Source organism: Arvicola amphibius, chromosome 17 (genome assembly GCF_903992535.2).
Source record: "Arvicola amphibius chromosome 17, mArvAmp1.2, whole genome shotgun sequence".
NCBI classification, from domain to species: domain Eukaryota; kingdom Metazoa; phylum Chordata; class Mammalia; order Rodentia; family Cricetidae; genus Arvicola; species Arvicola amphibius.
The window spans coordinates 3,730,465-3,756,467 of record NC_052063.2 but is presented as its reverse complement, the minus strand read 5'-3'; the positions used below and the strand labels follow the sequence as shown (position 1 = coordinate 3,756,467).

At 46.2% G+C, this 26,003-nt stretch overlaps 2 protein-coding genes across 3 annotated transcripts in view; one reads left to right on the top strand and one right to left on the bottom strand.

Moving 5' to 3' along the window:
• Positions 1 to 26,003, top strand: part of Stab2 (stabilin 2) — a 138,787-nt gene that overhangs the window by 62,060 nt on the left and 50,724 nt on the right. For both annotated transcript variants that reach the window (XM_038314950.1, XM_038314949.1), the window contains exons 29-37: positions 1,085 to 1,221; positions 1,617 to 1,731; positions 4,469 to 4,546; positions 15,752 to 15,850; positions 15,945 to 16,052; positions 17,416 to 17,547; positions 21,808 to 21,936; positions 23,332 to 23,388; positions 24,908 to 25,000. In XM_038314950.1, coding sequence (XP_038170878.1) covers positions 1,085 to 1,221; positions 1,617 to 1,731; positions 4,469 to 4,546; positions 15,752 to 15,850; positions 15,945 to 16,052; positions 17,416 to 17,547; positions 21,808 to 21,936; positions 23,332 to 23,388; positions 24,908 to 25,000 — 948 coding nt within the window. The remainder of the gene's footprint in view (positions 1 to 1,084; positions 1,222 to 1,616; positions 1,732 to 4,468; positions 4,547 to 15,751; positions 15,851 to 15,944; positions 16,053 to 17,415; positions 17,548 to 21,807; positions 21,937 to 23,331; positions 23,389 to 24,907; positions 25,001 to 26,003) is intronic.
• LOC119803610 (activity-dependent neuroprotector homeobox protein 2-like) lies at positions 10,656 to 14,153 on the bottom strand. The gene is made up of 2 exons (XM_042054256.1): positions 12,933 to 14,153; positions 10,656 to 12,899 (listed from the first exon to the last, which is right to left on the bottom strand). The coding sequence occupies exons 1-2, from the start codon at positions 14,124 to 14,126 to the stop codon at positions 10,656 to 10,658; spliced, it is 3,438 nt and encodes a 1,145-aa protein (XP_041910190.1). The 5' UTR covers positions 14,127 to 14,153.

Below are 26,003 nucleotides of genomic sequence, written 5' to 3'. Positions count from 1 at the left end.
TAAGGATGGTACTATCCACCATAGTTCTCTCTTTGAAAGCATAACACGATTCATGCCCTAGTGCACCAAGGTTTAGACCTACAGCTAACATCTTCATATATGCTTAGCTCTCTGCTCAACATGCTGGGAGAGCTTATTCTTCACCCCACTAGAGTATTGTATAAGGAATCCAGGCTCACCCTGCCCCAGTGTCTGACCTTGTCATACATCCTAACATACTGTCTCTTTAAATAAGTTTGTACCAAAATAGGTCTTGCCTAGCCAGCACTCCCTCAGAGAACAGCTCCCCATCCATTCCAGAACATTCCAGGGACCACTTGTTTCTACAGTGGAGGCTCTCCGTACAACTCTCTCCCTGCAGGCAATCAAGGGACTGGTTCCTCTCCGAGCAGGTTGGCTTCCCTCCAGCCACACATGCACAACGGTGTCGCCCCACACGCGATGCCAGCCCAGGAGCAGGCAGGACAGGGCACATTTCCCCCCAACCTGCTTTACTGCTGTAGTGTAGGATGCTTCACATCAGTTCCAGCATGAGTATCCAGCAGAAAACCAGCAAGTTCTCTAAACCAAGATTTAGTGTTTGGAGTTGGTTTTCATTTTTGGTTGATTTTTTTTCATACAATGGTTGAACATAGCAGTAGACTTTCTGGGCATGAATGAGACGCAGTTAAGTTTGACTCAGGCCCTCATTCTCCCTACTCTCCTCAAACGCTCACTCTAAAAACATCAAAGAACTCAGGTAGTTCTTTATGTGCATGCACGCACACACACACAACGCACATACATACACATCAAGGCTATTTAGCTGGCTTTTCATTCAGACTTACGATGACAAAGTATGACCCAATCAGGAAAGTCTGTATCATTATAAAAATCCACACATTAAAAAAAATTCTCAGAAAAATAATATAAGCCATCAGTCAATGACTGGGTGGGCTTGAGGAGGGAAAGCCTAGTGTCTTTCCAGCACTCTCTCCCTCTAGAATTACATCACATGGAAAGCCATCATCTCTGACGGCGGCGTAAGCCAGCCTAGCTAGTTTCTAACACTATTCGGGCCACTTTCTTTCCTCCCGTGACTCAGGATGCTTCCCTGCAATCCATGCTGTCTGCCACCCCGAATCTCACTGTCCTTGTGCCTTCCCGGCAAGCCATTGAAGACATGGACAAGAATGAGAGAACCTTCTGGTTGTCACGGAACAATATTCCAGCCCTAATAAAGTGGGTGTCATTTACCTTATTTTCCATGTTGTGTGACTGGCATCAGTGTAGAGAAACTACGTGACGCTTCCTGTCCTAGGATGTCCCTAGCCACCCTCCCCTGGGTCAGGGGACTTTACCTGTTAACAGCTGACTCTAAACCAAGCCCTGGGCTTTGCATATCATTTGGTTAACCCTGCCAACACCTCTGAGATAGGAGCTACAATTTATTCCCATTTGATAGATGTAACAGCAAGGCACAGAGTGGTTGATGACTAATTCCAGCTGAGCCTGAGCACTGCAGGGGAGAAGGTGAAGTCTGAGGGTGCTAGTCTGCCCCAGAGCTTGTTCTCCTGGTAAGTGACACCACCTGCTGCATGGATATTGACTGTGACCCTTATGATCTGATGCTGTAGATATCACACAGTACGAGGCACATACGGAGGGGCCGATCTGCAGAACCTGTCATCCTCCAACATGCTAGCAACATCTTTGCAAGGAAGCTTCCTTCACCTGGACAAGGCAGATGGGGTAAGAGCAATGTCATCCAGCTGTCTGGAGCACGGTACCTTTACTCAAGCTGTCCTTTCTCAATTTTTGCAATGGGAATTTACGGATATGAACACAGAGAGACTAGGAGCCTGTGTGAGCATCACCCAGTTGCAACAACGATCACACATGTACACACTTAAAAAACAAAAACAAAAGCAACACAGAAAAACAACTGGGCTACAGCAGTATATTCATTAATGTTCTCATCACTGTGATCAAGCATTTGAGAAAAGCAACTTAAGGTTTGTTCAGCTCAGAGTCTGAGGGGAAGTCATAATGTCAAGAGCTTAAGGCAGATGATCACACAGTCTATAGTCAGGAGAAATTAACGAGAGAGATTGGCTAGCTTTCTATTTTTTATGCAGTCCAGACTCCAGCCCATACACTAATGTTTCTGATATGTAAGGTAGGTTGTCCTACCTCGATTAACCTAGTTTTAAAAGTCCCTTGTAGACATTCACTGGGGCATTCCACAGTGATTCTAGATCCCACCAAATCGACAATCACTGTTAGCCATCACAAAAGGGAAATCAGTTTATTCAATGGAGTGCCACTGGGTATATCAGCCACACTCCAGCGCAGACCCCGTGCCCAGGAGTAGTGGACCAACACAAAATGAACCTTATGTTTCTTTTCAGGGGGTGCTTTTCATTTTGTTTGGCATCTTTTGTCTTATTGTCCTTTGTTTGTTTTAATTTTCATTTTTGTGTTTTGTGTGGGGCGGGGGGTAAGAGAGAAAGAACATAAAGTCAGGGAAGGAAGTGGGGAGAATCTGGGAGGACTTGAAGGGAAGGGAAAACATAATAAAGAATATATTGTATGAAAAAAAATTTAAGAAAAAAGACAAAAAGACTATCAGAAGCAGTGATCCAAAATGCAGACCATGGAGCTCCTCCTGACACGTCCTAGAAAGGGAAAAGGGCAGTCAGCGCCACAGCTTTGGTGCAGAGTTAAGTAAGACTGGTAACCCATAGCTCCTAGCAGAGTCATCACCAGTAACTGGATGTCATGTGAGTTAGCCGGACTGCAAGCCTGCAATAAGTGCCTACTCTGCACACACGTGCATCTTGAGCCCGGGCAGTGGCCACAGAAGAGTGAGACCTCAGAGAAACTGGTTTTCTGGCATTCCCGGAGTCTCTCAAGGACTCATGTGCCAATCTGAGGGGGAATTCTGGCTTAGTGGCTGCGAGTGATCAAATGTTAGTCTTCCCATGAGTGGATCAAAATGAGGGTTCTAGCAAGCAACTGGGGACAGCTGCCATCATGACTCATCAGCCATGGGCAGAAAAGGCTCAGAACGCCCCAGTTTACCTTTCAGCCTATGATAATTAGGAAAGAACCCACTGAGTTGAGTTTCAACATTAGGCTCATTGGCTAATGTAGATAGCAGAAAACTCTAACAAGGGCTTCCATAGATATTCTATAAACCTTCTTTTGTAAATCTTCAGAAATTCTAATGACATTCATATTATATTCTGAATTGTTTCAATAAAAAATATGAGATAAAGGTTTTGGGTACATATTTTGGGCATGTTGACCCATGCCTTTCACCCCAGCCCTGAGGAAAGCAGAGACAGGTGGCTCTCTGTGAGTCCAAGGTCAGCCTGATCTATATAACAAGTTCCAGGCCAGCCAGGGTTACACGGTGAGACCATATCTTTAAAAAAATGGATATTTTTTATAAAAGATAATGGTGCAAAGATGTAGCTAGTGATAAAAAAAAAAAAAACATTGTGGAGTATTGTGTCTACAAATCAAATAGGTGAGCCCAGCTTGGTGCTGTGGAACTGTGATCCCAGCTACTCCAGAGGCCAAGGCAGGAGGACTACAAGTTCAAGTCTTCCTGGGGGTATAGAGTAAGGTCATGGCCAGCCCTGGGCAACTTAGTGAGTCCCTGTTTTGAAATGAGAAGTAAAACATGGGTTGGAGACGTAGCTCAGTGAAAGAGCACTTGTGTGAAGTCCTACATTCAACCTCCGGTGCTCTCAGAAAATCCGTCTATTTGACCAGCTATTTGCTGGAAGAAGGGATTTGAATGTTGTCATCCCAGGAAGAAATAAATGATTTGGATGACAGAGATGAAATATCCTAACTAGATCACTGCCCGGTGTATATAACATACTGAAGTACCACAGTGCACACAAAAGGTAGACATCATAAATTGTTTTTTAATTTACAACATGCCTTTGTGTGTACTCACATAATGTGATTATTGTAGTCAGGCTAGTCCACTGGTGTTCCAAACCAACAATTTCCTTAGCAATGTTAACATCCACCCTGGCGTGTCACAGGCTATATAGGTACCAAGATAAATCAGTCAAGGCCCTGACTCTGAGGAGATAATCATCAAACACACATTTTTCTTAGGTTCATTCCTGTGTCTAACACAATAAAAAACATCCCCTTTAACACCACAAGATGTGACAGGCGGTCTGGTGTGTTTCCATGGCCTCTGTTCATGAAACGTGCTTGCTCAGGGTTAGGCAAGCATCCCTCCTCCCTAAGATCTAGGAGGAATTGCAAACCAAGGTCCTAGTGAGAAAAGAAAATGAAACCGAAACGATTAGCGCTCAATTGCTCTTGATTGGTAGACAGTCACTGTCTCTATGGCCCAAAACTCTGATGGTTACCGCTGCTCAAGAGGCAGGCACCCCAGAGGTGATGCAATTCCCCAAGGACACTCACCACCGCCCCCCAATTGTGCTTGTGGTTGCAGAATATCACCATTGAGGGGGCATCCATTGTGGACGGTGACAGTGCAGCCACAAACGGAGTGATCCACATCATCAACAAGGTAAAGATGCCCCTACCCATCAGGCAGAATTGCTTTCCCCTCTGTGATGGTTTATAGTGCTGTTTGGGGGCAAATAAAAAATACTTAGTCTTAATATCAAATGAACCTTAAGTGTGTTTCATCTTGGTTAGAACCTCATGAAGACTCTCTTCACTCAGTCAGACTCGGCTGTGCCTCATGCCAACTGCATCTGCAGCAGGGCTCCCATGGCATGTGGCCTTATATGCATACTTTCGCTTGTACATGGAAGCATCTTAAGAGGCACAAGCCTCACATCGAGAACGGAGGGGAGGGGAAAGCAACTGGCTACCACTATCCACTCTCCTCCCTGCACTATTGGATCCTAAAACCAAGGGGTACAGAAAGCCCTGAGAAAAAAATAGGAACGCACAGAAAAACTATCCTAAGATCGTCTTTCACCTAAGTCCCAATTCAATAGTGTTCACAGAATACTACAAGAAGACAAAAATGGGAAACGGGATTGTAAGCTAACCCAAAATTTTCAGTTACTACACTGAAAACTTTCAAATACACTGGAAACTTTCAGAAGGTGGAGGGCAAGGGAACAATTAATTAATTGCCTTTTAGTTAAAATTGCTCTCCCTTGGTACTTATATATTCAGTTTTTAAAAGCCATAGCTCAGCTATTTCTGTTCGAAAGAAAGGCTATTTGTGACTCTCTGTGTTTTTCAGTCTTTGCCATCCTTCAGCATGATCCAGAATCTTAAAACACAACACTGTTGAGCAGGAGATTCGGCGCTTATGGGAAATTATAACTCCATGTGATACCTAAAGTGACGTTGCTTCTCAGTATCTGTACTTTCTTAGTCTTAGCTTCCCAGAGTACTAAAATACCTTTATAAAAATTTCATTTAAAAAAAGAAACATAGCTGGGCGGTGGTGGCGCACACCTTTAATCCCAGCACTCGGGAGGCAGAGGCAGACAGATCTCTGTGAGTTCGAGGCCAGCCTGGTCTACAAGAGCTAGCTCCAGGACAGGCTCCAAAGCCACAGAAAAACCCTGTTTCGAAAAACAAACAAACAAAAAAGAAACATAAATTGGGCCGGGGAGATGGCTCAGTAGGTAAAGTGCTTGTCACACCAGCCTTGAAGAGCTGAATTCAGAGCTCTGGTATCTATGAAAAAAGCTGGGTACAGCTTCGTGGAACCTGCAAACCCAGCATAGGAGAGCAGAAACAGAAAGATCTTTAACCAGCCTGTCCAGCCAAAACACTGAGCTCTGGGCTCAGAGTACACAAACACACATATGCTCAGCTCTTCTCCCTTATGTTATTTTTATGAACACAACTTCCTTAGTAAGATGGCACCTCTTACTGAGCCCATTACCATTACCATGGGAGAGTAAATCCCAACCCTTCTGTGGCCTTCCCACACAGCCCGTGTCTACATAGGAAATGTTGAAGTGCTAGTCTGGGCTTGACCTCCTGTCTACCTGTATAAGCTAGTTGAAGTTAGATAGCCTACCTCCTGACTAGCTGTAGGACGTTGTTGAAGTTACATAGCCTCTCCGAACCTCATTCATCTTCCTTTGCGGGGATTACATAACACCCTCAACTTCAAGACTTGCTACTTAAAGACCCTCAGCATTCTTCCTTTGAAATCCTATGAGATTTTCTGTATGGCACTTATTTGACATAACTACCAATTGTCCTATAGTGATGCCTGTTTCCTGAGACCCTTTAGTGACTATATCCTGGGAGGGGTGTGGCCGCATCTCTGTGTCCCTCATCAGAACAAGCACCTTACCCTATATATGATAATTGGAATTTCTGAAGGTCCATTAGGTTCCAGACACTGTGCCAAGCATCACTCCCACCTGGTGTCCCTTTTATTTCTTACAACACTAAGATGGTGAGTGCTCTATCATTCTCGTGTCAACACCCCAAGTCACTGGGCTAAGGAAGAACTCACGGGAACATGAAAAGTTTATGATTGTTCTCCTCTTTGCCCCTGGATTGTGCAGTTCCCTGAAAAATCTCCTGTCAACTGGCACCGTGCCACCTTTGATAGCACCATTATGTACAGTTGTGTGGGCTGTGTGCTGCATAAAGGTACTTGGCCACAAGAAATCCAGCCCACAGTACTTTGCTTTGTGCCCATTAGAGTTGAAACAAAAACTGTCCTCAAGGGGTAGCTTTTATGAAGTCTGGCCTTCATAAATGTGTGACGTGAACCTGACCTTAGATGGTGCCTTAGGGTTTATAAGGCTGTGAGGAAACACCATGCCCAAAAGCAAGTTGGGGAGGAAAGGTCTTACACTTCCCTGTCACCGTTCATCACCAAAGGAAATCAGGACAGGAACCTGGAGCTGATGCAGAGGCCATGGAGGGGTGCTGCTGTCTTGCTTCTCATGGCTTTCTCAGCTTGCTTTCGTATAGAACCCAGGACCACCGCCCAGGGATGGCACCACCCACAATGGGATGGGCTTCCTCCATCGATTGATAATCAAGGAAATGCCTCACAGGCCTGACACAACCTGATCCTATTTTCTTAATTGAGGTTCCCTCTCCTCAGATGACCTTGTCAAGCTGACATAAAAACTATCCAGCACAGGTGGAACCGTTTATTCATGGTGAGGGGCTATCATGTCACCCACCTGTATGGATGCCAAAATTGCTACATAAGATGGGATGCAGCCATTCGTTATATGGGCAGAAACTACTACACCGTAGTCCCTTGCTCCTGGAGCTGCTTGGTCTGGCCACAAGGGAAACTGGGAAGTGTAATCTTTTAGCAAGGAACTATTATTCCTAACTCTAAGAGTATATAAAAACATACAGCAGGGACATTATAGCTGTTTTTGCTGAGAAGGGCTTTTGCTGGAGTGGGCAGTTCTGGGCCCACTGAGAAGGAGTCCTCTGGCTATATAGCAGGCAATCTTAACTTGATGGGTTGCAATGGGTCATGCAATTGCTGCCCTGCATTCTTGAAGAGACTTGGAAGATAACTAGAGAGCTGCAAGCAGATGACGTGGCAACAGAATTAAACCAAGTGATTTTCTGGGAAGGTTGTGGTTTCGGGAACAGAGGCAGGGGAAACAGAGCAGGTTCCTGAGAGGAAATGGACAGAGTTGATGTAGGCATCAAGGAGCAGTCCCACTGCCAGAGAAATGAGCACAAAGTTGATGTAGGGTGTCAGGGACTGGTCCCACTGCCAGGGAAATGAGCTAGACATAGCAGGGAGCTGCAGAGCATTGAAGAGAATAGGAGAAAATAGAGGACCAATGTAAAGAATTGTGTCAGGTCTGGGGTAGAAAGGATGAGGGTCCCCTTAGCCAGTTTCTCCACATCTAAAAGATCTGCAAATGTATCAGGAACAAACAGAGCTGCTGTAGGGTGAGAGTTATTTAGAGAGCTTACACGGAACATTTTATTTCGGTATAGGGTAAAATTCAGTAAAGAAAATTTTAAGGATTGGATAAAATATAAGTATGAGGATAATAAGGAAGAAAGAAGTGATCCACAGGATGAAGGTTTCAAAATTCAGAAATGTTCCTGCCTTCCTCTAATCTAGGCGCTGGAAACAATCTGTGTGTAATGAACCAGATAGTAAATATTAAATTTCCAGGCCCCCAATCTCTGTCACTACTCAGTTCTGCCTTTGTGATACAAAATAGCCCTCAGACAACATGCATAAGAAATTTCTGAGACTGGGTTCCAAAAACAACTTTATTTATTTTTTTGGCAGTGGTATAACAAATTTTAATTCACAGTAGATTCTCTGAAAATAGGTAGACAACAACAACAAAAAGATCTGAGCAGCCCTCGGGTTTGACAAGAGCGAGCCAATAGTCATAGAAGATTCACAACCACCTGAATGCATGTTACAAGCATTACATGCAAGTGCTGCGTTTCTGAAAATATAGCAACACTGTAATGCTTCCTGGAGCCCCGCACTCTGGGTACTTCACCTGAAGGGAGACAAGCTCCTCCTTTGCACAGCGAAAGGCAATGATCAACCTATCATTTCATTGCAGGCAGGTTAATCTCCTGGTCAAAGAACTACCCCTAGAAAGGCAGGCTCACCTAAACTATGCTAATGAAATATACATAAGAATTAATTCAAAAAATTTTTTAAAAAGAACTTATCCTTTGTAGTAGGAATCTAACTCAGGATAGTGAGTCAGCTATTACAAAACAGGTCCCTCCTTCCCATTGTAGTTTCTTATTCCAAGATAGGGCAGAAAAAAACAACACAGTAATGAGTTTTTTTAAAAAAAAAGTTTTAAAAGAAAAATTTTAAGTATCAAATGTCTTTTCTATCAAATACTATAAAATTTATATTTAGGACAAGGAATTAAGAGGTTTTTTGTCTCTCTTATTTTTTAAGTTTTGCAAATATTTTAATGCAAATATAAAAATATTTGCAAATATTTTGTTTCCTCAATAGTACTATTCCTAGTCTAGGAGTCTGATAGCCTGAGGCAATGGCCCTTCTCTCCTTGCAGCAGGGACTCCTTGCTCCCCTTCCTCCACTTCCTGTGCACCAATTCTTTTCAGACTTGTCAAGCGAGTAAGACTATGAGGTCAGACCCCAGCCAATAGGGAATAGACACAATCACCACCTTCCTCAGAATAAAAACCAAGTACACTGCCTCTGTCTGTGTGTGCTCTTCCTCCTGAGCACATCTTCTTCATCACAAGTAGTTTGTTTTGCCAGGAGGAAAAAAAAGGCAAAGATTCCAGACCTAAGTGGGCTGGTCTATGTTATTATGCACAACGTTGATGCCTTATATTGTGTAAAAAAAACACAAGGTTTGGTATCTGTAGAAGATACAACACAGTAATTCAACACAGATTCCTTAGCAATGCCTGCTACCTGGGGCAGAGGAAATGTCATCTTCCCAACTCTAACACATCGACTAGGTTTCTCCAGCCACAAAGACACAGCTCTAGCTCTACCCCTTTTACCATAAGCCTGAAACATGTAATCCATTCCAAGTAGTCTGCACAGAGGCAAGAATAGCATATATGTGTCCACAGTCCTTTCTTCCAACCTGTTTATGAGCAGTTCAAGCAAGAAAGAGTTCTGTGTCTGTGTTCTCGATTTCTAGTCTAAACGTGCTAAAAAAAATTGTCTTATCTTTTAATGGAGAGATGACTTGTCACTATAAAGTCCACACTGGAATGCAGTCCTGCCTCTACAAATTCTTGCTTTATAAAGGAATACTTATTGTGAACTGCTTACAAGACCCTAGGATAGGGATATTTTTAATAATGAAAACATTTATTTTTTCTATGAGTTGTATTCTTTAAAGCTTTCAGGACAAAACTGAAAATATAAATAAAAAGTATAATATTGAAAGCTAATATTAACAGAATTTAATGTTCAAATATGTATTCTTTGCCAGGCAATAGTGGTACACGCCTTTAATCCCAGCACTCGGGAGGCAGAGGCAGGCGAGCCTGGCCTATATAGTGAGTTCCAGAACAGCCAGGGCTGTTACACAGAGAAACCCTGCCTCAAAAAACAAACAAAAAAAGAAAATCAAAAACAAAAAAAAAAGAGCTAGAGACTGGAGAGATGGCTTAGTAGTTAAGAGCACTAGCTACTCTTCCAGAGGGCCCTGATTCAATTCCCAACAACCATATTGTGGCTCACAACCATCTATAATAGGATCTGATGCCCTCTTCTGTCATGCACATCACTCATATATAAAATAAAATATAAATTTTAAAACCTGTTCTTAGAAAGTCATACACATAGCAATGTTCTTTTCTCTAAATATAGCTGTCTCCTAGGTTGATGCTCAAAATACTCCAGAACAATACTCTTATTTTCAACCAGTCATTTACAAACAAGCAGAAATTTCCTAAAAGGAGAAAACAAGTATTTGTAGATTTCAGGTTTATATCATTTGATGGAAGCTACTAGGAGAATAAGCCATATATGGAATATCAAAACTTAATTCACAGGACAGGGGAGTGGTTACACTTAAGAGTCACTAGGAGACTGAACGACGGGAATCAGTACATCTAGAGTAACATTTGCTTCTTACCCCAAGTCTTCCTGAGCACCTGAAACATGCAGAAAAGCAACAGAAACCAACACAACAGAGCAAAGTCAGCTCAAACTACTGCCTGGAACTTTAAGCTGAGTTTTGTGGTTCACACTCAAAGCTCAGTCTGTGTTTAACATTTTTAAGTTGAGACGTATCAAAGCCTAGAAGTACTGAGGGTCTGTGGACTTCTATTGCTTTCAAACAAATATATCTTCTTGTTCCAAAAAACAAAGCCACATTAACTCTTTCCATCTTCAAGAATAAAGACAACAGTTCTACTTCTCTTCTGCTAGGATATGGTTTCTTATGGAAATACTCTTTAAGAAACTGCCTTTTTTTCTCATAGGAACAGTCTTTGTATTTTCTAGGATCTAATGCTAGGATGTGGAATAAATTATCATCATCAACCAGTCCATTCGTTGTACTTTCAACCCTTTGTCTCTTCAAAGGCATAGCACTAGTCCCTTCCTCTGAACCTGATGCTGCATCACCCTTTAGGACAGGCAAGGAAACTTTCTCATTCCCCTTCTCGTCTTCTGCCCCCAGATGGCCATCTTGCCACTTTCTCTTTACTGGACACTTAGAATCAGGAATCCTTTCCCCATTGACGAACTGCAGTTCACTCCCTGCAACAAAACCAGACCCAATTTGTCGGTCTAAGCTGTTGCCTTTGGGAGCACATTCACAATGCAGCAAATGCAGAGTGATGGCTGCTGTAGTTAAGCTTCCAGGGTAGACCCCACAACAGTGGACACACTTGAAGGCAGGAGAATTGAATCCTGTATAGGCTGTCGGCATAACATGGTGTCTGTCCTTCAAATGTAACATGTAGGTCTCGGTTATCGTGAATGTGCTCAAACAGAGGGGACAGGTCAGCTCTTGTTTGCTGAGAAGCTTAAGTACATCCTTAACCTGAGGCCTCACCTTAACATACAAGGGAACCAGTGATGTGGAATGTATCCCTGAGAGGATAGCCAGGCAGACTTCCTGTTCTCCCACCTTCTCTCTTGGCAGAGTGATGATGAAATCAAGATAGGGGAACAACAGATCGCCATTAGCATCCAGGCTCAACTGGAAGCCCCTGTTACTGTATTCCAAAGACAGCTTCCTCCTCCCATGGTGTTTAATTCTGCTATGCTCCAAGAAATCCTGCAGGCTGTGGAAAGCAAATGAGCAAAACAGGCACCCCAAGCCATGTGTGAGCAAGTGGTACATTAGCTCCTCCTCTGAGACCAAGCATTTGCAGGAGAGGCACCGCATGGCCTTCTCCATTGTCCACTTCAGAAATGGCGCACATACTGCCAGCTTTACTGGCTCATGCTTCTCACTGGAGTTGGACTCACTTGGTTTGTGAGCCACTTCAATGTGAGCCTGGTAGACATTGGACGGGAAGAATACATTGCAAACTGGGCAGGTTTTCCACTGCTTGGCCTGTCTGACAACCATATTCACATCGACCTCGGGTAAAGAGACCTGAACAAATATATTCTGGTCTGCAGTGTTTACCAGCCCCTGAGAGGAGGGCAAGCTGGGTAAAGCACTGGACATCTGTGGACCCACACTGGAGGACAGGGCTTGGTTGGGCACCTGGGATGGAGTGACAATCAGGATGCTAGCACCCTGAGGAATAATAGGCAGAGTGACAGGCACTGGGTCCAGCATGTAAATGGGTTTCCCATTAACCTGTGTCCCTGTCTGGAGGAGCTTCCTGAAAACAGTGCCTGACTTGGGGAACATGGTGTTCTGTGACGTTTCAGCTCTCACTGGCTGGCTCACTGGCGAGATGCCAGTGCCAACAGACTGACTAAACTGGAGCACACTGGGTCTAGCTGGTGGGCCTGCAGGAAGGACTCCTGATGTAACAGGCTGACCAAGCAGAGGAATACCAGAGCTCACATCCTGGTTCACAGGGACATCTGAGATCATCAGCTGTTTGGGAGACAGCAACCCAGATGATACCACTTGCTCTGCAGGGAGAACCCTAAAGGACACTGTCTGACAAGAGGGGCGAGCCTGTGCTGAGGCAGCCTGGTCTACATGGAGAACCCTGGGCTGGACTGCTGGGCCAGTGGGAAGGACCCCAGAAGCTGCTAGCTGTACAGGAATCACAGAAGCAGGGGACATCTGACCTTCAGGAAGGACTGACAATGAGACCACCTGACCCACAGAAATTGCTCCTGGTGATGTGGTCTGCAGAACCCCAGAACTGGCAGAAACACCAGAAGATAGGGTACCAGGCCTGATCTGTCTGCTTGTGGGCTCCACTGGCCTGCTTGCTGGCCTCACTGATCTCACCAGAGGTCTTGCTGGTTGACTTTCAGATCCCATGGGCTGTGTCAGGGATGAAAGCCCAGGTAGGATCACTTGACTCACTGGGAGATCGCTCATTCTAACAGACTTTTTCACAGGCCCAGGGGGCTGACTCACGGGTAGTGCAGGAAGGTTGATAGGCTTATTAGGTGAAGCCCTGCCTGAGGGGAGCACAGTCGAGGGAGCTGGAGACTGCAGTGTGAGGCTGATCTGGCCCACCGGTAGAGGGCTGGAGACAACAGCCATGTGGGACTGGGCAGCAGTAGGCACAGAATCAGTGAGGCTCCAGGAAGTGCCTGGGACCCCCACTGGTGGCTGTACCTGGGCAGTGGTCACAGGCTGGGCCAAGGTCACTGACTTCGCAATGGCTGGACTTGGAGTGTTCTTTGACACGGCAGGGCGGGACCGACGTGGCTTTGCCCGAGCAGTGGTGCGTGCAGCACTGCTGTTTGCTGGCCTGGCCAAGCCTGCCTGTGGCTTTGGAGCAACGGGCGCCTGCTTCTGAAGCCCAGGCCGCTTGTTGTGTTCTGAGATCACAGACCGCAGCTTATTTTCCAAGTCCTTGTGTAGATCTGATGTCAGAATATGGGACATCAGACCATCCTGGCTGCACACAGTGGCACCACACTTTTTACAATAGTATCTCCCAGCAGGTAGAGTGTTGGCTTCTGGCTGCGCCTGTTCTTCCTGACTCTGAAATCCAACGTAGGCACTAAGTAAGAACTGAAAATGGGTGAGCAGCACGTGCTTCTTCATGCTACCGAAGGTGGTATTGGAAAAGCTACACTTCAAACACGTGAACTGTTTTATGTAGCCCTTCAAGGGTTTCCCATCCTGGGTGCTCTGATCCTGCATGGCCATCTCGTGGAATAACGAGAAGTGCCTGCTCACCACACTGGGCCGTGAAACAAATGAGCAATCAGGGCACTGGATCTGCAGCTCTTGGTCGGCCTCGTCTTCGTGGCACCGATGCAGATGGTTTTTGAGAGAAGAGAACAAGTCTGCTGAGTACTGGCAGAGGCTACAGCAGTACGGCTTGGTTCGGTATCCCAGCTTCCGTCTGAAAAGCCCCCTGGGGGCCACATCAGGCCAGGAGGTATTGAGGAAGTACCTGTCCCCGGGGGCAAAGGCCTGAAGGGCCTGCAAGGACCCCTGGCAGCTCTGCAGCCCTACGTCCTGGAGAACGCTCTTCACCCACGGCCGCAGGATCCTGATGAAGTCCTGGCTGTCCACGGGAACTTGAAACATGGCGGAAGCGGTGCGCCCTGCAATAGGCGAGCCTCTGCTCAGTGCCACAGCTCCTCGGCCCGCACCCGCCTCCTACGGCCTCCCCGCCATGCCCTGCGGCCATGCCCTCCAGTCACACGACGGCCTAGCTCCGCCCTCCTCCACCCTCCAGTCACCGACAGGCTCACCTACCCTCCTCCTGTCACGCCGTGGTCTTGGCCTGCCCTCCCCCCCTGCCCTCCATTCACACTGCAGCCTCGCGCCCACCCTCCCCTGTCCTCCCGTGAGGGCCCCGCGCCCCGCCCTCCAGTCACATGATGGCCTCGCGCCTCCCCTCCTGTCACACGATGGCCTCGCCCCCACCCTCCAGTCACTCAATCGCCTCCAGCCACTCAATGGCCTCGAGCCTCCTCTCCTGTCACACGACGGCCTCGCGCCCGCCCTCCAGTCACACAGCAGCCTCGCGCCCGCCCTCCCGCCACTCAATGGCCTCGCGCCTCCTCTCCTGTCACACGACGGCCTCGCGCCCGCCCTCCCCTGCACCCCAGTCACGGATGGCCTTGGCCGAGCCCGCCCTCCTGTCACAGGATGGCTTCTTGCCTGCCCTCCTGTCACAGGACGGCTTCGCGCCCGCCCGCCAGCCACAGCCACACGAGGGCCCCGCCAGCCACAGCCACACGCTCACCTCCGGACACCGCCTGGCTCCGGAACCGAAGCCCGCTCCTCAGCCGGCTGTCAGCGCTGCTCACCAGCAGCAGTCCGTCTTCCCGTTCTTCCTGCACCGGCAGGCGCGAGAAGATGGCGAAGACCGCAACCCAAGAGCTTGGGAAGTGACGTTCCTTCATTTGCATACTCACACCCGGCAGCCAATGGCATGGCGAGTGCTTCAGGGCCTCGACTCCTCCCCTTCCGGTCTCAGTCTTCCTCCATCAGATGGCGGTCTGGGGGGAGGTCTTGGCTCACTTGTCTCTGTCGGGCGCCCCCCTGTTCTTTGCTGAGCTCTCCCGGGGCGACCGGGGGCCCCATCAGTGTCGGCGAGACTGCGGGGGAGGAGGAAACGAAAACGTGACCGCATTCAGGTTCTAGAAGGAGAACACTGGGAGGGAAAGGGAGAGGTCGCATAGCTGGGGAAAGGTCTCGGCAACAGCTCCTTTGCACATTTGCACGAGGCTCTGGGCTCCAGACCTGGATCGCGCGCGCGCGCGCGCACACACAGCCAGAAATCTCACTTTGTATGGAAAATGGTCCTGTCTTTTCTGCATTTTACCAAGCAACATGTTTTCTTATAAGGCAGATTCAGGTCACTGGCTTATAGTAGACTTTAAGGGTCCCAGGATAAGAAGCGAAGAATTCAGAGGCTAAGTTCATGAAAGTTAGAGGGGGGGTTCCTCAGGGAGAGCTAGAAAACCTTTTGCAAGAGAGGAAGTTTTCCCCAGATGGAGGGTAAAGTTAGGGAGAGCTTAAAAGTGAACGGGTATTTTCAATCCTCCCAGTGTGTGGTCACTTTGCATCCTGGAATAACTTGTTCTGAAAATTACCAAAAAGTTTTTAGTCAATTCAGCCCAAAGAAGCCAACAGGGCTTCTGTGTGGACAGCAAATGGTACCAAAATTTGCTAAATAGAATTTCGGGGCTTTCTGTTCCCAGGTTCTGGTGCCCCAAAGAAGTCTGACTGGCTCCCTTCCAAACCTCCTCACCCGTCTGGACCAGATGCCCGACTACTCCATCTTCCGAGGCTATATCATTGCAAGTACCATCTTCTCTGCATAACCGTTTATCTTGTGAAGCAGCCCCGGGGCCGGGCAGTGCCCTCACTGGCTGCTCTGTCTTTGCTTTGCAGCAATACAATCTGGCAAGCGCCATCGAGGCTGCAGACGCTTACACAGTGTTTGCTCCAAACAATAAAGCCATCGAGAGTTATATCAGGGAGAAGAAAGCCACGACTCTAGTAAGTGTCACCCGCCGCCTACGACGTTTTTCCCCTTAAGATTGACTTCTATTTGTAATGGGGTTGTGAGCGTGGGTGTGCGCATGCGAGTGTATACGTGTGGGTATATGTGTGTACATGTAGACTGTAGATAGAAACTGCACATTGGTTTCCCGGCTGCCCAGACCTTAATATTCATACAGAAACTATATTAATTATAACTCTGTTTGGCCAATGGCTCAAGCATATTTCTAGCTAGCTCTTATATCTTAAATTAATCTTTTTCTATTAATTGATGTATTGTCATGTGACTTGTAGCCTTACCAGTCCTCTGGCATCTTGCTTCTTGGGCAGCTCGCGAGGGTCTCTCTCTACCCCACCCCTCTACATCTGAGTTCTCAGTTTGATTGTCCCTCCTGACTTTATCCTGCCTTGCTATAGGTCAGTCAGCTTTATTATTAACCAATGAGAGTAATACATATTCAAAGTGTACAGAAGGATCGTCCCACAACAGAGAAAGAAAGAAACTAAAATATTTAACACCAAAAAAATTACCTAGTGTCCATGAAAGTATGTATTCCATTTTTATGTGAAAAAAAATTGTCCTTAACATCTCATTAGGGATATGAAAATATTAATTTGCATATTAAAGAATTATAATTGTCTATAATTACAGTCCAAATTAATTATGTAAGTGGAAACCACTTGAGCATTTGCAGATAGATTTTCTCCACAGTGTCATCTTTTAATGTCAGAAAAAATTACCCCTTTGCCACTGCAATTCTGGGTTTTTTTTGGGGGGGTTGGTATTTTTGGTCTTTTGAGACAGTCTCTATCTGGGTGACAGCTCTGGCTGTCCTGAAACTCACTCTGTAGACCAAACTTGCCTCAAAATTGCAGAGAGCATGCCAAGTGCTAGGACTAAAGGTCTGCTCCACTACCTCCCAGCACAACTTTTTTTTTTAATTTCAAACCTCTTTGCATTGATATAATTGATTGCAGTTATTTTGGATAGTGTTTTTGAAAGCATGTTTCTACTTGGGAATATTTTGTTTTAATGGTACTGAAATATTTGGAATAATTTTCATGTTCTTGTCGCTGATATTTTCTATTTTATTTAGAAGTGTATAATTTTTATGATATTCATTGCGAACGCTCCTTTTATGTTGAATTTTTGAAGCTGAAATCTTTGTAATATCAAAGAAATCATTTTCAAAATCTACTCGCTGCTTGGATCATGCCCGTCTAGGTGCTCTTGGCGGTCCTACCTGGCGATCCACAGCTTCCCTTATTGCCTAATACCTCTGTGCTCTGGTGTCTTGCACACGGACAGTGGAGCCGAGTGTAGTCCACTGGCTGACTTCTCCTTATGTGTGTGACACAGGAGGAAGACATTCTTCGGTACCACGTGGTCCTGGAGGAGAAGCTCCTGAAGAATGACTTGCACAACGGCATGCACCGAGAGACCATGCTGGGCTTCTCCTACCTCCTTGGCTTCTTTCTCCACAATGACCAGGTACATCTCAAAAAAAAAAAAAAAACAAACTCAAGAGCAGGTGTCTCAGCTACTCTCAACCCTCATCTCTTCCATACTGGAAGAATACCTCCAGTCCTCCTAAACCTTATCAACAAGGAAAGGTTTTGTTTCTGTTGAATCAGAAAGCAGTGGATAAAGGACATGCTCAGTCTCCCACTCACAGATCATGTGATCAGCCTCAGATAATCAGCCAAGCCCTACCAACTGCAGAGTCCAAACAGTAACAAGCAGTCAACCCAACAGAGAATCTTCAGTCTGCAAGATGGAAGGGAGGTTTGTTTCCCAAAAAAAAAAAAAAAACCAACCTTCCAGGGTGTGGCACTGGCTTCAGAAATTCAGGAGTCTAGTTGTAATGGTCTGCTCTGTCCCTTTAAGAGACAAGCCACGCCCACTCCCTCCCTGCCAAGGCAAGCTGATCTTAAGCTTCCAGCCTGAGTCCCTTCCTTTCCATCTCTGTCAGCTCTGTCTCTCCCTTCTCCCCACCTTTCCCCTTCCCCATCTATCTCCGTCTCTGTGTCTCTCTCTGTCTCTGTTCTCTCTCTGCTCTTCTCCCCTTTTCCCTTTTTCCCCCTCCATAACCAACTAAATAAATATCCAACCTCACTCTGCATGGTGTGCCTATCCATATCTCTGTCTCTTGCCAGCCGTGTGGCTCCCTGCCCAGAACCAGCCACCTTCAGAGACCTGTGGCATGGTCTCGTGGCGTGCCCATCCATCTATCTCTCCTCGTGGGACTGGCTGCCCCCTCGAGGTCTCTCACCTACCACACAGCTCCCTGCCTGGGATTCGCTGCCCCTCATGGCCACTGCAGCCACTTGGGGAACTGCACGGTCCCTGCCTGAGACTGGTTGCTCTCAAGACCCACGGCCTGCTGCCTACCTGTAGCCACTTGGGGATCCACAGCATTTCTACTTAAACCATAACACTAGTGATATGCATTAAGTCTTGCAGTCAAACAAATGAATATTAATATCACATAATCATTGGAATACATCCACCACCACAGTGTTATTCTAGTGATCACCTCACATGATGCCTATGTAGTTAAATGGTTAGCGTTCATAAAAAAGACTTCCTAAAACTAGTTATTATAGTTGTGATATAAAATTCTGTAGTTCAAATGCCGCATTTTAAAACTATGAAAATTTAACAAGAAACAATATAATTCTTAAATAAATTATCAGAAGAAAAATTTGTTGCCTGGTCTACCAAGTGAGTTTCAGGACAGCCAGGGATACACAGAGAAACCGTCTCAAAAAAAAAGTCAATGTGGAGCCAAGCATGGCATGTGCCTGGAAGCCTGGGATTATGGAGACAGTCTTAGTGAAGCTTTCTGTTGCTGTGATAAATGCCGTGACCAAAAACAATCTGGAGAAAGGGTTTTCTTTCACTTTATACTCTCAGGTAACAGAACAGCACTGAGAGAGGGCAAGGCAGGCTCTGGAGCAGAGGCCACAGAGAAGTGCTGCTTACCGGCTTGCTGCTGGCTTGCTCAGTTTGTTTTCTTACATACCCACGGACCACCTGCCCAGGATAGTACCACCCACAATGGGCTGGGCTCTCCCACATCAGTCATCAATCAAGAAAAGACCCCAAGTATGTGCCTACAGGCCAATCCTAAAAAGACATTTTCTTGGTTAGGAGTCTTCCAAATGACACTACCTTACATCACGTTTCTATAAAAACTAGCCAGCACAGAGGCCAAGGAAAAAGGATCACAAGTTTAAGAGAGTCCTAAGGTGACCCAAGTGTCATGGTTTGAATGAGAATGACCCCCATACACTCTTACATTTGGATGTTTGGTCCCTGATTAATGGAACTGTTTGGGAAGGATTAGAAGGTGTGGCCTTCTAGAATAGGTATGGCAGCAGGCTTTAAAGTTTCAAAAGCTCAAACCAGACCCAGCTTCTCTCTCTCTCTCTCTCTCTCTCTCTCTCTCTCTCTCTCTCTCTCTCTCTCTCTCCCTCCCCCTCCCCCTCCCATTCCCCCCTCCCCTCCCCCTCTCCTGCTGCCTGTGGGTCAGGATGTAAGCTCTCAGCTACTGCCCCAGTGCCGTGCCTGTCTGCTCCCCTCCATGATGAGTGTGGACTAACCCTCCAAAACTATAATCCAGCCCTCTCTTAAATGCTTCATTTTATAAGAGTTGCCCTGGCTGTGGTATCTCTTCACAGCAACAGAACAGTAATTAAGACACTCAGCTGCGTAGCATGGGGTTGTCAGAGGGAGATGGAGGGCAGCAGGAGAGTACAAGCACACTGTATTAGAATGAGCATTTAATGGTGCAGTCATAGAAGCAATAATATTATTTGATTCTTTAGCAAGGTAAAATCTTTGAAAATTTCTTTGCTGATGCCATCATTGAAATAAATAATTTTTATGTAAACTTTAAAAACTTTTATGTAAAAATCTAGCTAAATCCAGGTGCAGTGGCACATGCCTTTAATCCTAACACTTGGGAAGTAGAGGCACACAGATCTCTGTGAGTTCAAGGCCAGCCCGGTCTACAAAGTGAGTTCCAGGACAGCCAGAGCTATTATTCAGAGAAATCCTGTTTCAAAAAACCAAAATTAAAATTAAAAAAAACTATCCAAAAAATTTTATAAAGAACTTTTTTACTTTCTTCATTGCTTGTAGAATAATCTAATTCCAAACATTTATCTCTGACTTCATATCAGTGTTCAGAGTCTAGCAAAGACATTTTCCTTATAAATAAATTTATTTTTTTTTAAATATTCATTTATTTATTATGTATACAATATTCTGTCTGTGTGTATGCCTGAAGGCCAGAAGAGGGCACCAGACCTCATTGCAGATGGTTGTGAGCCACCATGTGGTTGCTGGGAATTGAACTCAGGACCTTTGGAAGAGCAGGCAATGCTCTTAACCTCTGAGCCATCTCTCCAGCCCCCCCTTTTTTACTTATTTATTTATTTATTTATTATGTATACAACATTCTGCCTCCATGCCAGAAGAGGGCGCCAGATCTCATTACAGATGGTTGTGAGCCACCATGCGATTGCTGGGAATTGAACTCAGGACTTTTGGAAGAGCAGGCGGTGCTCTTAACCACTGAGCCATCTCTCCAGCCCCAATAAATTTATTTTTTCAGAAATAGCAATGATCTTATTGATAGAAACTTTCCTTTTGTTATTTCTAGTCTTTCCTCTCTATTTCATGAGGTAGAGATGAATATTAATGCTGTCAATGGAGCTGCCGTCAGTGTTGTGACGTTCATTTTCTATTAGCCCAGAAATCTCCCGATTTGGAACAAACTTTAACAATAGAAGCACTGCTTCTGCTTTCTGTGGCCATGGCAGCAGAAGGAAAGTGCTTTCTAATTGAGTAGGTGTGTTTATATAAAATTTTCAACGAAACCCATAATTCTCTGCGTATATCTCATGGTGGAAACGATTCAGATCCTTTAAGTGCCAAACTAAGTAGGAACACATCAGACGTTCTGCTCTCGGGGTGTTCAAAAATAGCTCAACATCTTAGAGTTTGGAAATTTGTGCTGTCATCACTATTTGAGCCTAAATGAGTTTTCTCAGTGTTCGTTGACCTTGAAATGGAAGTGTGGAGCTCAGTCCTCACGTACCCCAACATCCAAACGGAGATCCCTTTGCTGCCAGCCAATCATATTCAGTAGCAATTTCAACAGTAAGGAGAGTTGATGATACCATTTGATACTTTTGTGAATTTTAAATCCTTATTGAAGACTGACACATTATGCTCCATGCACTAAGTTTTCTTCCTCCCCCATCTTCATTGTCATTTTCGCCTTCCTAGGAGCTGCTGGAAAATTAGCCACGAGATAGAGACACACGGAAAGGATGCACTGCCCTCCCTGTGTCTTGGTTAGGGGAGACGCCCATGCCTGTGGACCACACAGCACAGACGAGCGTGTCCATGAAGCCAGCTTATCAGCTGGCACAAGCCTGGGCTCTTAAGGCCACCATTTTTAAACAAACATAAACCAGTCAATCTGAGAGATGGGACATACCCTGGAGATGATGTACAGGACAATTTTCCTTTCACTAAGAGGAATGCTGAGGTTTGGGAAAGCCACTGGCCCCATACCACACAGCTTCAGAGGGCCAGTTTCAGGACTGTGATTCAGATTCCCCTTTTCCACGCCAGCCAAACCAAAATATCTCCTATTTTTGAGGGCCCCACTTCCTGTCTTCTGCGTGTCCCTGAATACCACCTTAATAAAACCATGTCCGATTCTCTCCTTCACAGCTGTACGTAAACGACGCTCCAATAAACTACAGCAACGTGGCCACAGATAAAGGAGTGATCCACGGTCTGGGGAAAGTCCTGGAAATTCAGAAGAACAGATGTGACGAAAACAACAGCAGCATTGTGAGAGTAAGTTATATCAACGGCCAGTGCTGAAAATAATCGGTTATGATTTTTTTTTTAATTTTTAAACAGGGGGCCGGGGAGATGCCCTGGTGGGTAAAGGTGCTTGCCACAGAGTCCAGGAACCTGAGCTCACTCCCCAAGACCCCTATTGTGACAGGAGCAATGTGAATTCTGCAAAATGTCCTCCACACATGTACAGCTGCACACACGTGCACACACCTACGCATGCGCGCGCGCACACACACAAAATGTAATAAAAATCTTTAAATAATAACAATCTTACTTAAGGGTTTCCTATGAGATGATCTCAATTTAACTCAAAACCTTCTCCTTCATTATGACTGGAGCGTTATGTAGAGCGCTGGCCCTCTACACGTACACGTGAGGCCCGAGTTCAATCCTGAGCACCAAAGAGGAGTCTGCTTTGTGAGCATCTCTGACCTACCAACAGAGAATACAGACACAGCCCAGAGCTCAGCAGGCTGTCATCTAATGGGATGGGTTGTGCCTAGCTTGAAGCCCCGGGTCTCCTGCAGAGGGAAACCATGCCAGGGAGAGGTCAGTGGTTCACCCGAGACAGCTACTGACTAAGGCTGGTGGACCAGAAGACGCGTGTGGAAATGAGCAAATTCAGTGTATCGCTGCAGGCTGTGCGACAGCGTAGTACCTGTCGGTGATAGGAGCAGCTGCTGGGGCTTATTAGGTATTTAACCCAGAAATCTACACACTTTACATGTGTTAACCCACGTGATCCTCGCAACACCCCAAAAAAGTAAGGACGTTGACTGTCTCCAGTCTACAGAAGGAAAATGAGCCGCAGGGAGGTTCTGTCACACAGTGGCAAGTGGCAGAGACAGGATTCAAATCTGGGCACCTTGGGCCTAGAAACAATTCACAAAGTGACACTTCACTGTCAGGCAGGAGCCAGTAGAGACACAGTGAGCAACCGTCTCCTCGTCTGGAAGGTAGCACTCAGAAGTTTCTGCCTTTCTGTCTTGTGTTCTCTATATGTGTTATTTCGGTGGCGGGTTCCAGATCTGCAGCCCCCAGCAGCACCATGCTTTGTCAAGGCAGGCTCTGTGTGGGACATTTTGTCTCTTCATCTGACCCAGGTCACTAAACAAGGCTTCCAGTACATCAGTCAATCGGGCTAGAGAATTCAGATTCAGGAGGACGGTGTCTCTGTGTTTTAAGAGACTATTGGATTCCTAGGATGCTGCAGATGAAAGCAGTGTTCAGACATGCAAGACCCGGAGCCAAGAGCCCGTCCCAGAGAACACTAGGGAGGCCGAGCAGATGCTCTAAAACCTGCAGCTCCAAACTCTTATTTGCAGCTTCATTTTGCACTGAAATTAACAACCTTGACGTGACCTCTTTGTCTCTATACTTCTTACCAAGGGAATTTGTGGGAAGTGTTCCCAGGAAGCAATCTGCCCACTTGGAACAAAACCACTTGTAAGTACAGTACTTTTATCTTATTTTTAAAAAAAAGTCTCCAGAGACGAGAGGCCAAACTGGAAAGCATGTATTTTCTTCTGCCCCTTCCCTCCCTGGGTTTATGTCTAGCTTTTTGTGCACTGTGCATTGTTTTAAGGAAAGGGGTTATTTTGGCTTCCAGGTGGAGGTTCTGGCCCCTGTGGGGGGGAACTCACAGCAGCAGGAGCCTGTGGCGGCTGGGCACACTGCAGAGACGGTCCAGAATCGGGGCTGGGGTAGCTTGGGCTCTGCTCACTTCCTTTTTTGTTAAGTCTCGCTTTACTTTTTATTAATTAAATTTATTCTTTGGCAGTTCCTTACCCCACCCTCTCTTACCCGTCAGCCCACACAAGCCAGTCTCTTGCCCACACTCTTTTGTATCGTGTCCCACTGAGTTTAACCAGGGCTGTTACTGTCACCATGGATGTGGGACTGTCTGCAGAGCCTGATGGGAACGTGTCTCCAGCAAGGGAGACAGAACCGAAGACAGTGACTCCCCTCATCTATCTAGTGGTTTCCCCGGGAAGAGTAGGGCCCCACGGGCTCCTCCCGCATCCTTGACTGCTGACAGGCCCAGTCTTGGGCAAGCCCAGTGCCGTGAGCTCATGGTTGCCATGGCTGTGTCATGCCTGGAGTATATGCTTTGAGCGCCCTTCTCCCGTTGGTATACGTCTCCATCGCCTTGAATACGGGATTGTGAGGAGCTAAGGGAAATTTAATTGATGGTGAAAATAGAAAGGGGCCCATAAACCACCATGCAATCCAAGAAAGCACTTTTCACTTTCTTCGTCTTTTTATACTAACTGGATAAGGGCAGCAGCAAGATGTTCTCCAAGTGATGACCATGTCCCGTAGCCAGCCTGGTACACCCCTCCCACCTGGCTCCCTTTTATAACTGAAGTCACAACTGACCTTCCCAAAGAAACAGGTGTAAACGTTAAAAAGGTAGACATGTCTTTAAATTTATTACCCATCTGTTTCTTATGGCTTCTTTTTATATAAAAGCTGCTTCCGCTAACAACCATGACAGAGAGCGAGTCTCTGTATAATTCATGGTAAACAGCGAATACCAAGTCTCTCACTTGGTTTTTAATTTGGTAGTATGCATTATAAATCTTTATGAGCAAACAATTCTTTCTTGGAGTTGGCAAACTATAAATCAATAAACAAATTAAAGCTTAAGTTGAATGAATATACAGGGCTGGAAGGATATTATTATCTGGCTTTTTTAAAAATTCCTCCAAATTTGATTTAGTCTTCTAGAAAAACATTCTTGGTGACCACTGCTTTACAGTATAACTTTGGGTTTTGCCCCTTGCCCTAGAGCGGACAGCAATGGGGTTCGCTTGTGTTCTTGTTTATGACGTAGCACCAAGAAGCCACAACCCACCCTTTCCAGAACACGTTAGGGGAAAAGGGTCACCCAGTTCCTCACTTAGAGGAATTGGCACACTCTCTTCCTAACTGAAGGGGTGACAAACTCCCTGCGACTTCACAGGGCGAGACCAGGAAGTGCATCTACACCATTTACTTCATGGGGAAGCGATCCGTCTTCCTGGGGTGCCAACCAAAGTGTGTGAGGACCGTCATTGTGAGTATGAGCGAGCCTTTGAGTGCCCAGGATCAGCGCCGTCATTTGTACACCCCTGAGTGCTTCAGCCGGGTTCTTCCCCACCTGCTCCTCATCTCCATCACCGCTGCCGTAGTGCCAGTGACAGGAAAATGTGGGAAAGCCCGCAAATCAGAAAGTGGGTAAAAGGCCAAGCCTCCGCTGGGTAATGAGGAAACTGGATGTAGAAGGTGAAGGGGCCAGCCCTTTTCTCACACACATTCTTCTGCCGTGACATTTAGCGCCATTAATTAGTCGATTAAATGTGACCAGGAGACAAAGGGCGTAGTCAGCAACGGAAGGCGAGGGCACTCGGTCATGCAGAAAATGGAACCCCAATACCAGGATCTCTGAATGTCACTTTGGAATGTTCTGGGAAATTCCTTATGACTTACTGTCCTGCTTCTTCCCCGGAGGATGAGCCCTCTTCTTCCATGGGCTTATACACTGCAGAGCACGGGACTAGAGAGAGTTGTATGTCTTACTGCACTTAAGAATAAAGGCAGCGAAGGCAAACAGACATCCAGTGGGGCTTCCCTGACTCACAAGAGGCTCTCGGAGAATGTGAAAGCATCCACTCTTTCTGTAGATGAAGTACCATCCAGCAGAAGGTCCCTGGTTTGGAGGTGTTGAAGGCTTGTTGGGTCCTCCCACCCCTCCAGGCTCACCTGTGTTAGTCGTTGTGCTGGGAGCCCCAGCCTATAATCCCAGGAAGTAGATGTTCAGCTCTCCAGGGCAGCACCAGCTAAATGAGGCCCTGTCACAACAACAACAGTAATAAACTTTCAATCTGGTCCAAACTGGCTTCGCACTGGCCACCCTCCTAAGTCCTAGGATGACAGGCGTGTACCACCAGCCAGGTCCCTTTGGATTGTTCTCCCTGCCTCCCCTCCTTGGCATTCTCCATTTTCATCTCACGACTTTTGATTTGTTTTTCCCCTTTCCTGCCTGCGGGGCTGGCAAGCGACCCAGGACATGGCGGAGC

Excerpts from the sequence above, each read along its gene's own strand:
- LOC119803610 (XM_042054256.1), bottom strand. The coding sequence starts at position 14,126 with ATGTTTCAAGTTCCCGTGGACAGCCAGGACTTCATCAGGATCCTGCGG. Across the intron at positions 12,900-12,932 it reads GCGATCTCCCAGTGAGTCAA|CCCATGGGATCTGAAAGTCA; the intron begins GTGATCCTACCT and ends TCCCTGACACAG.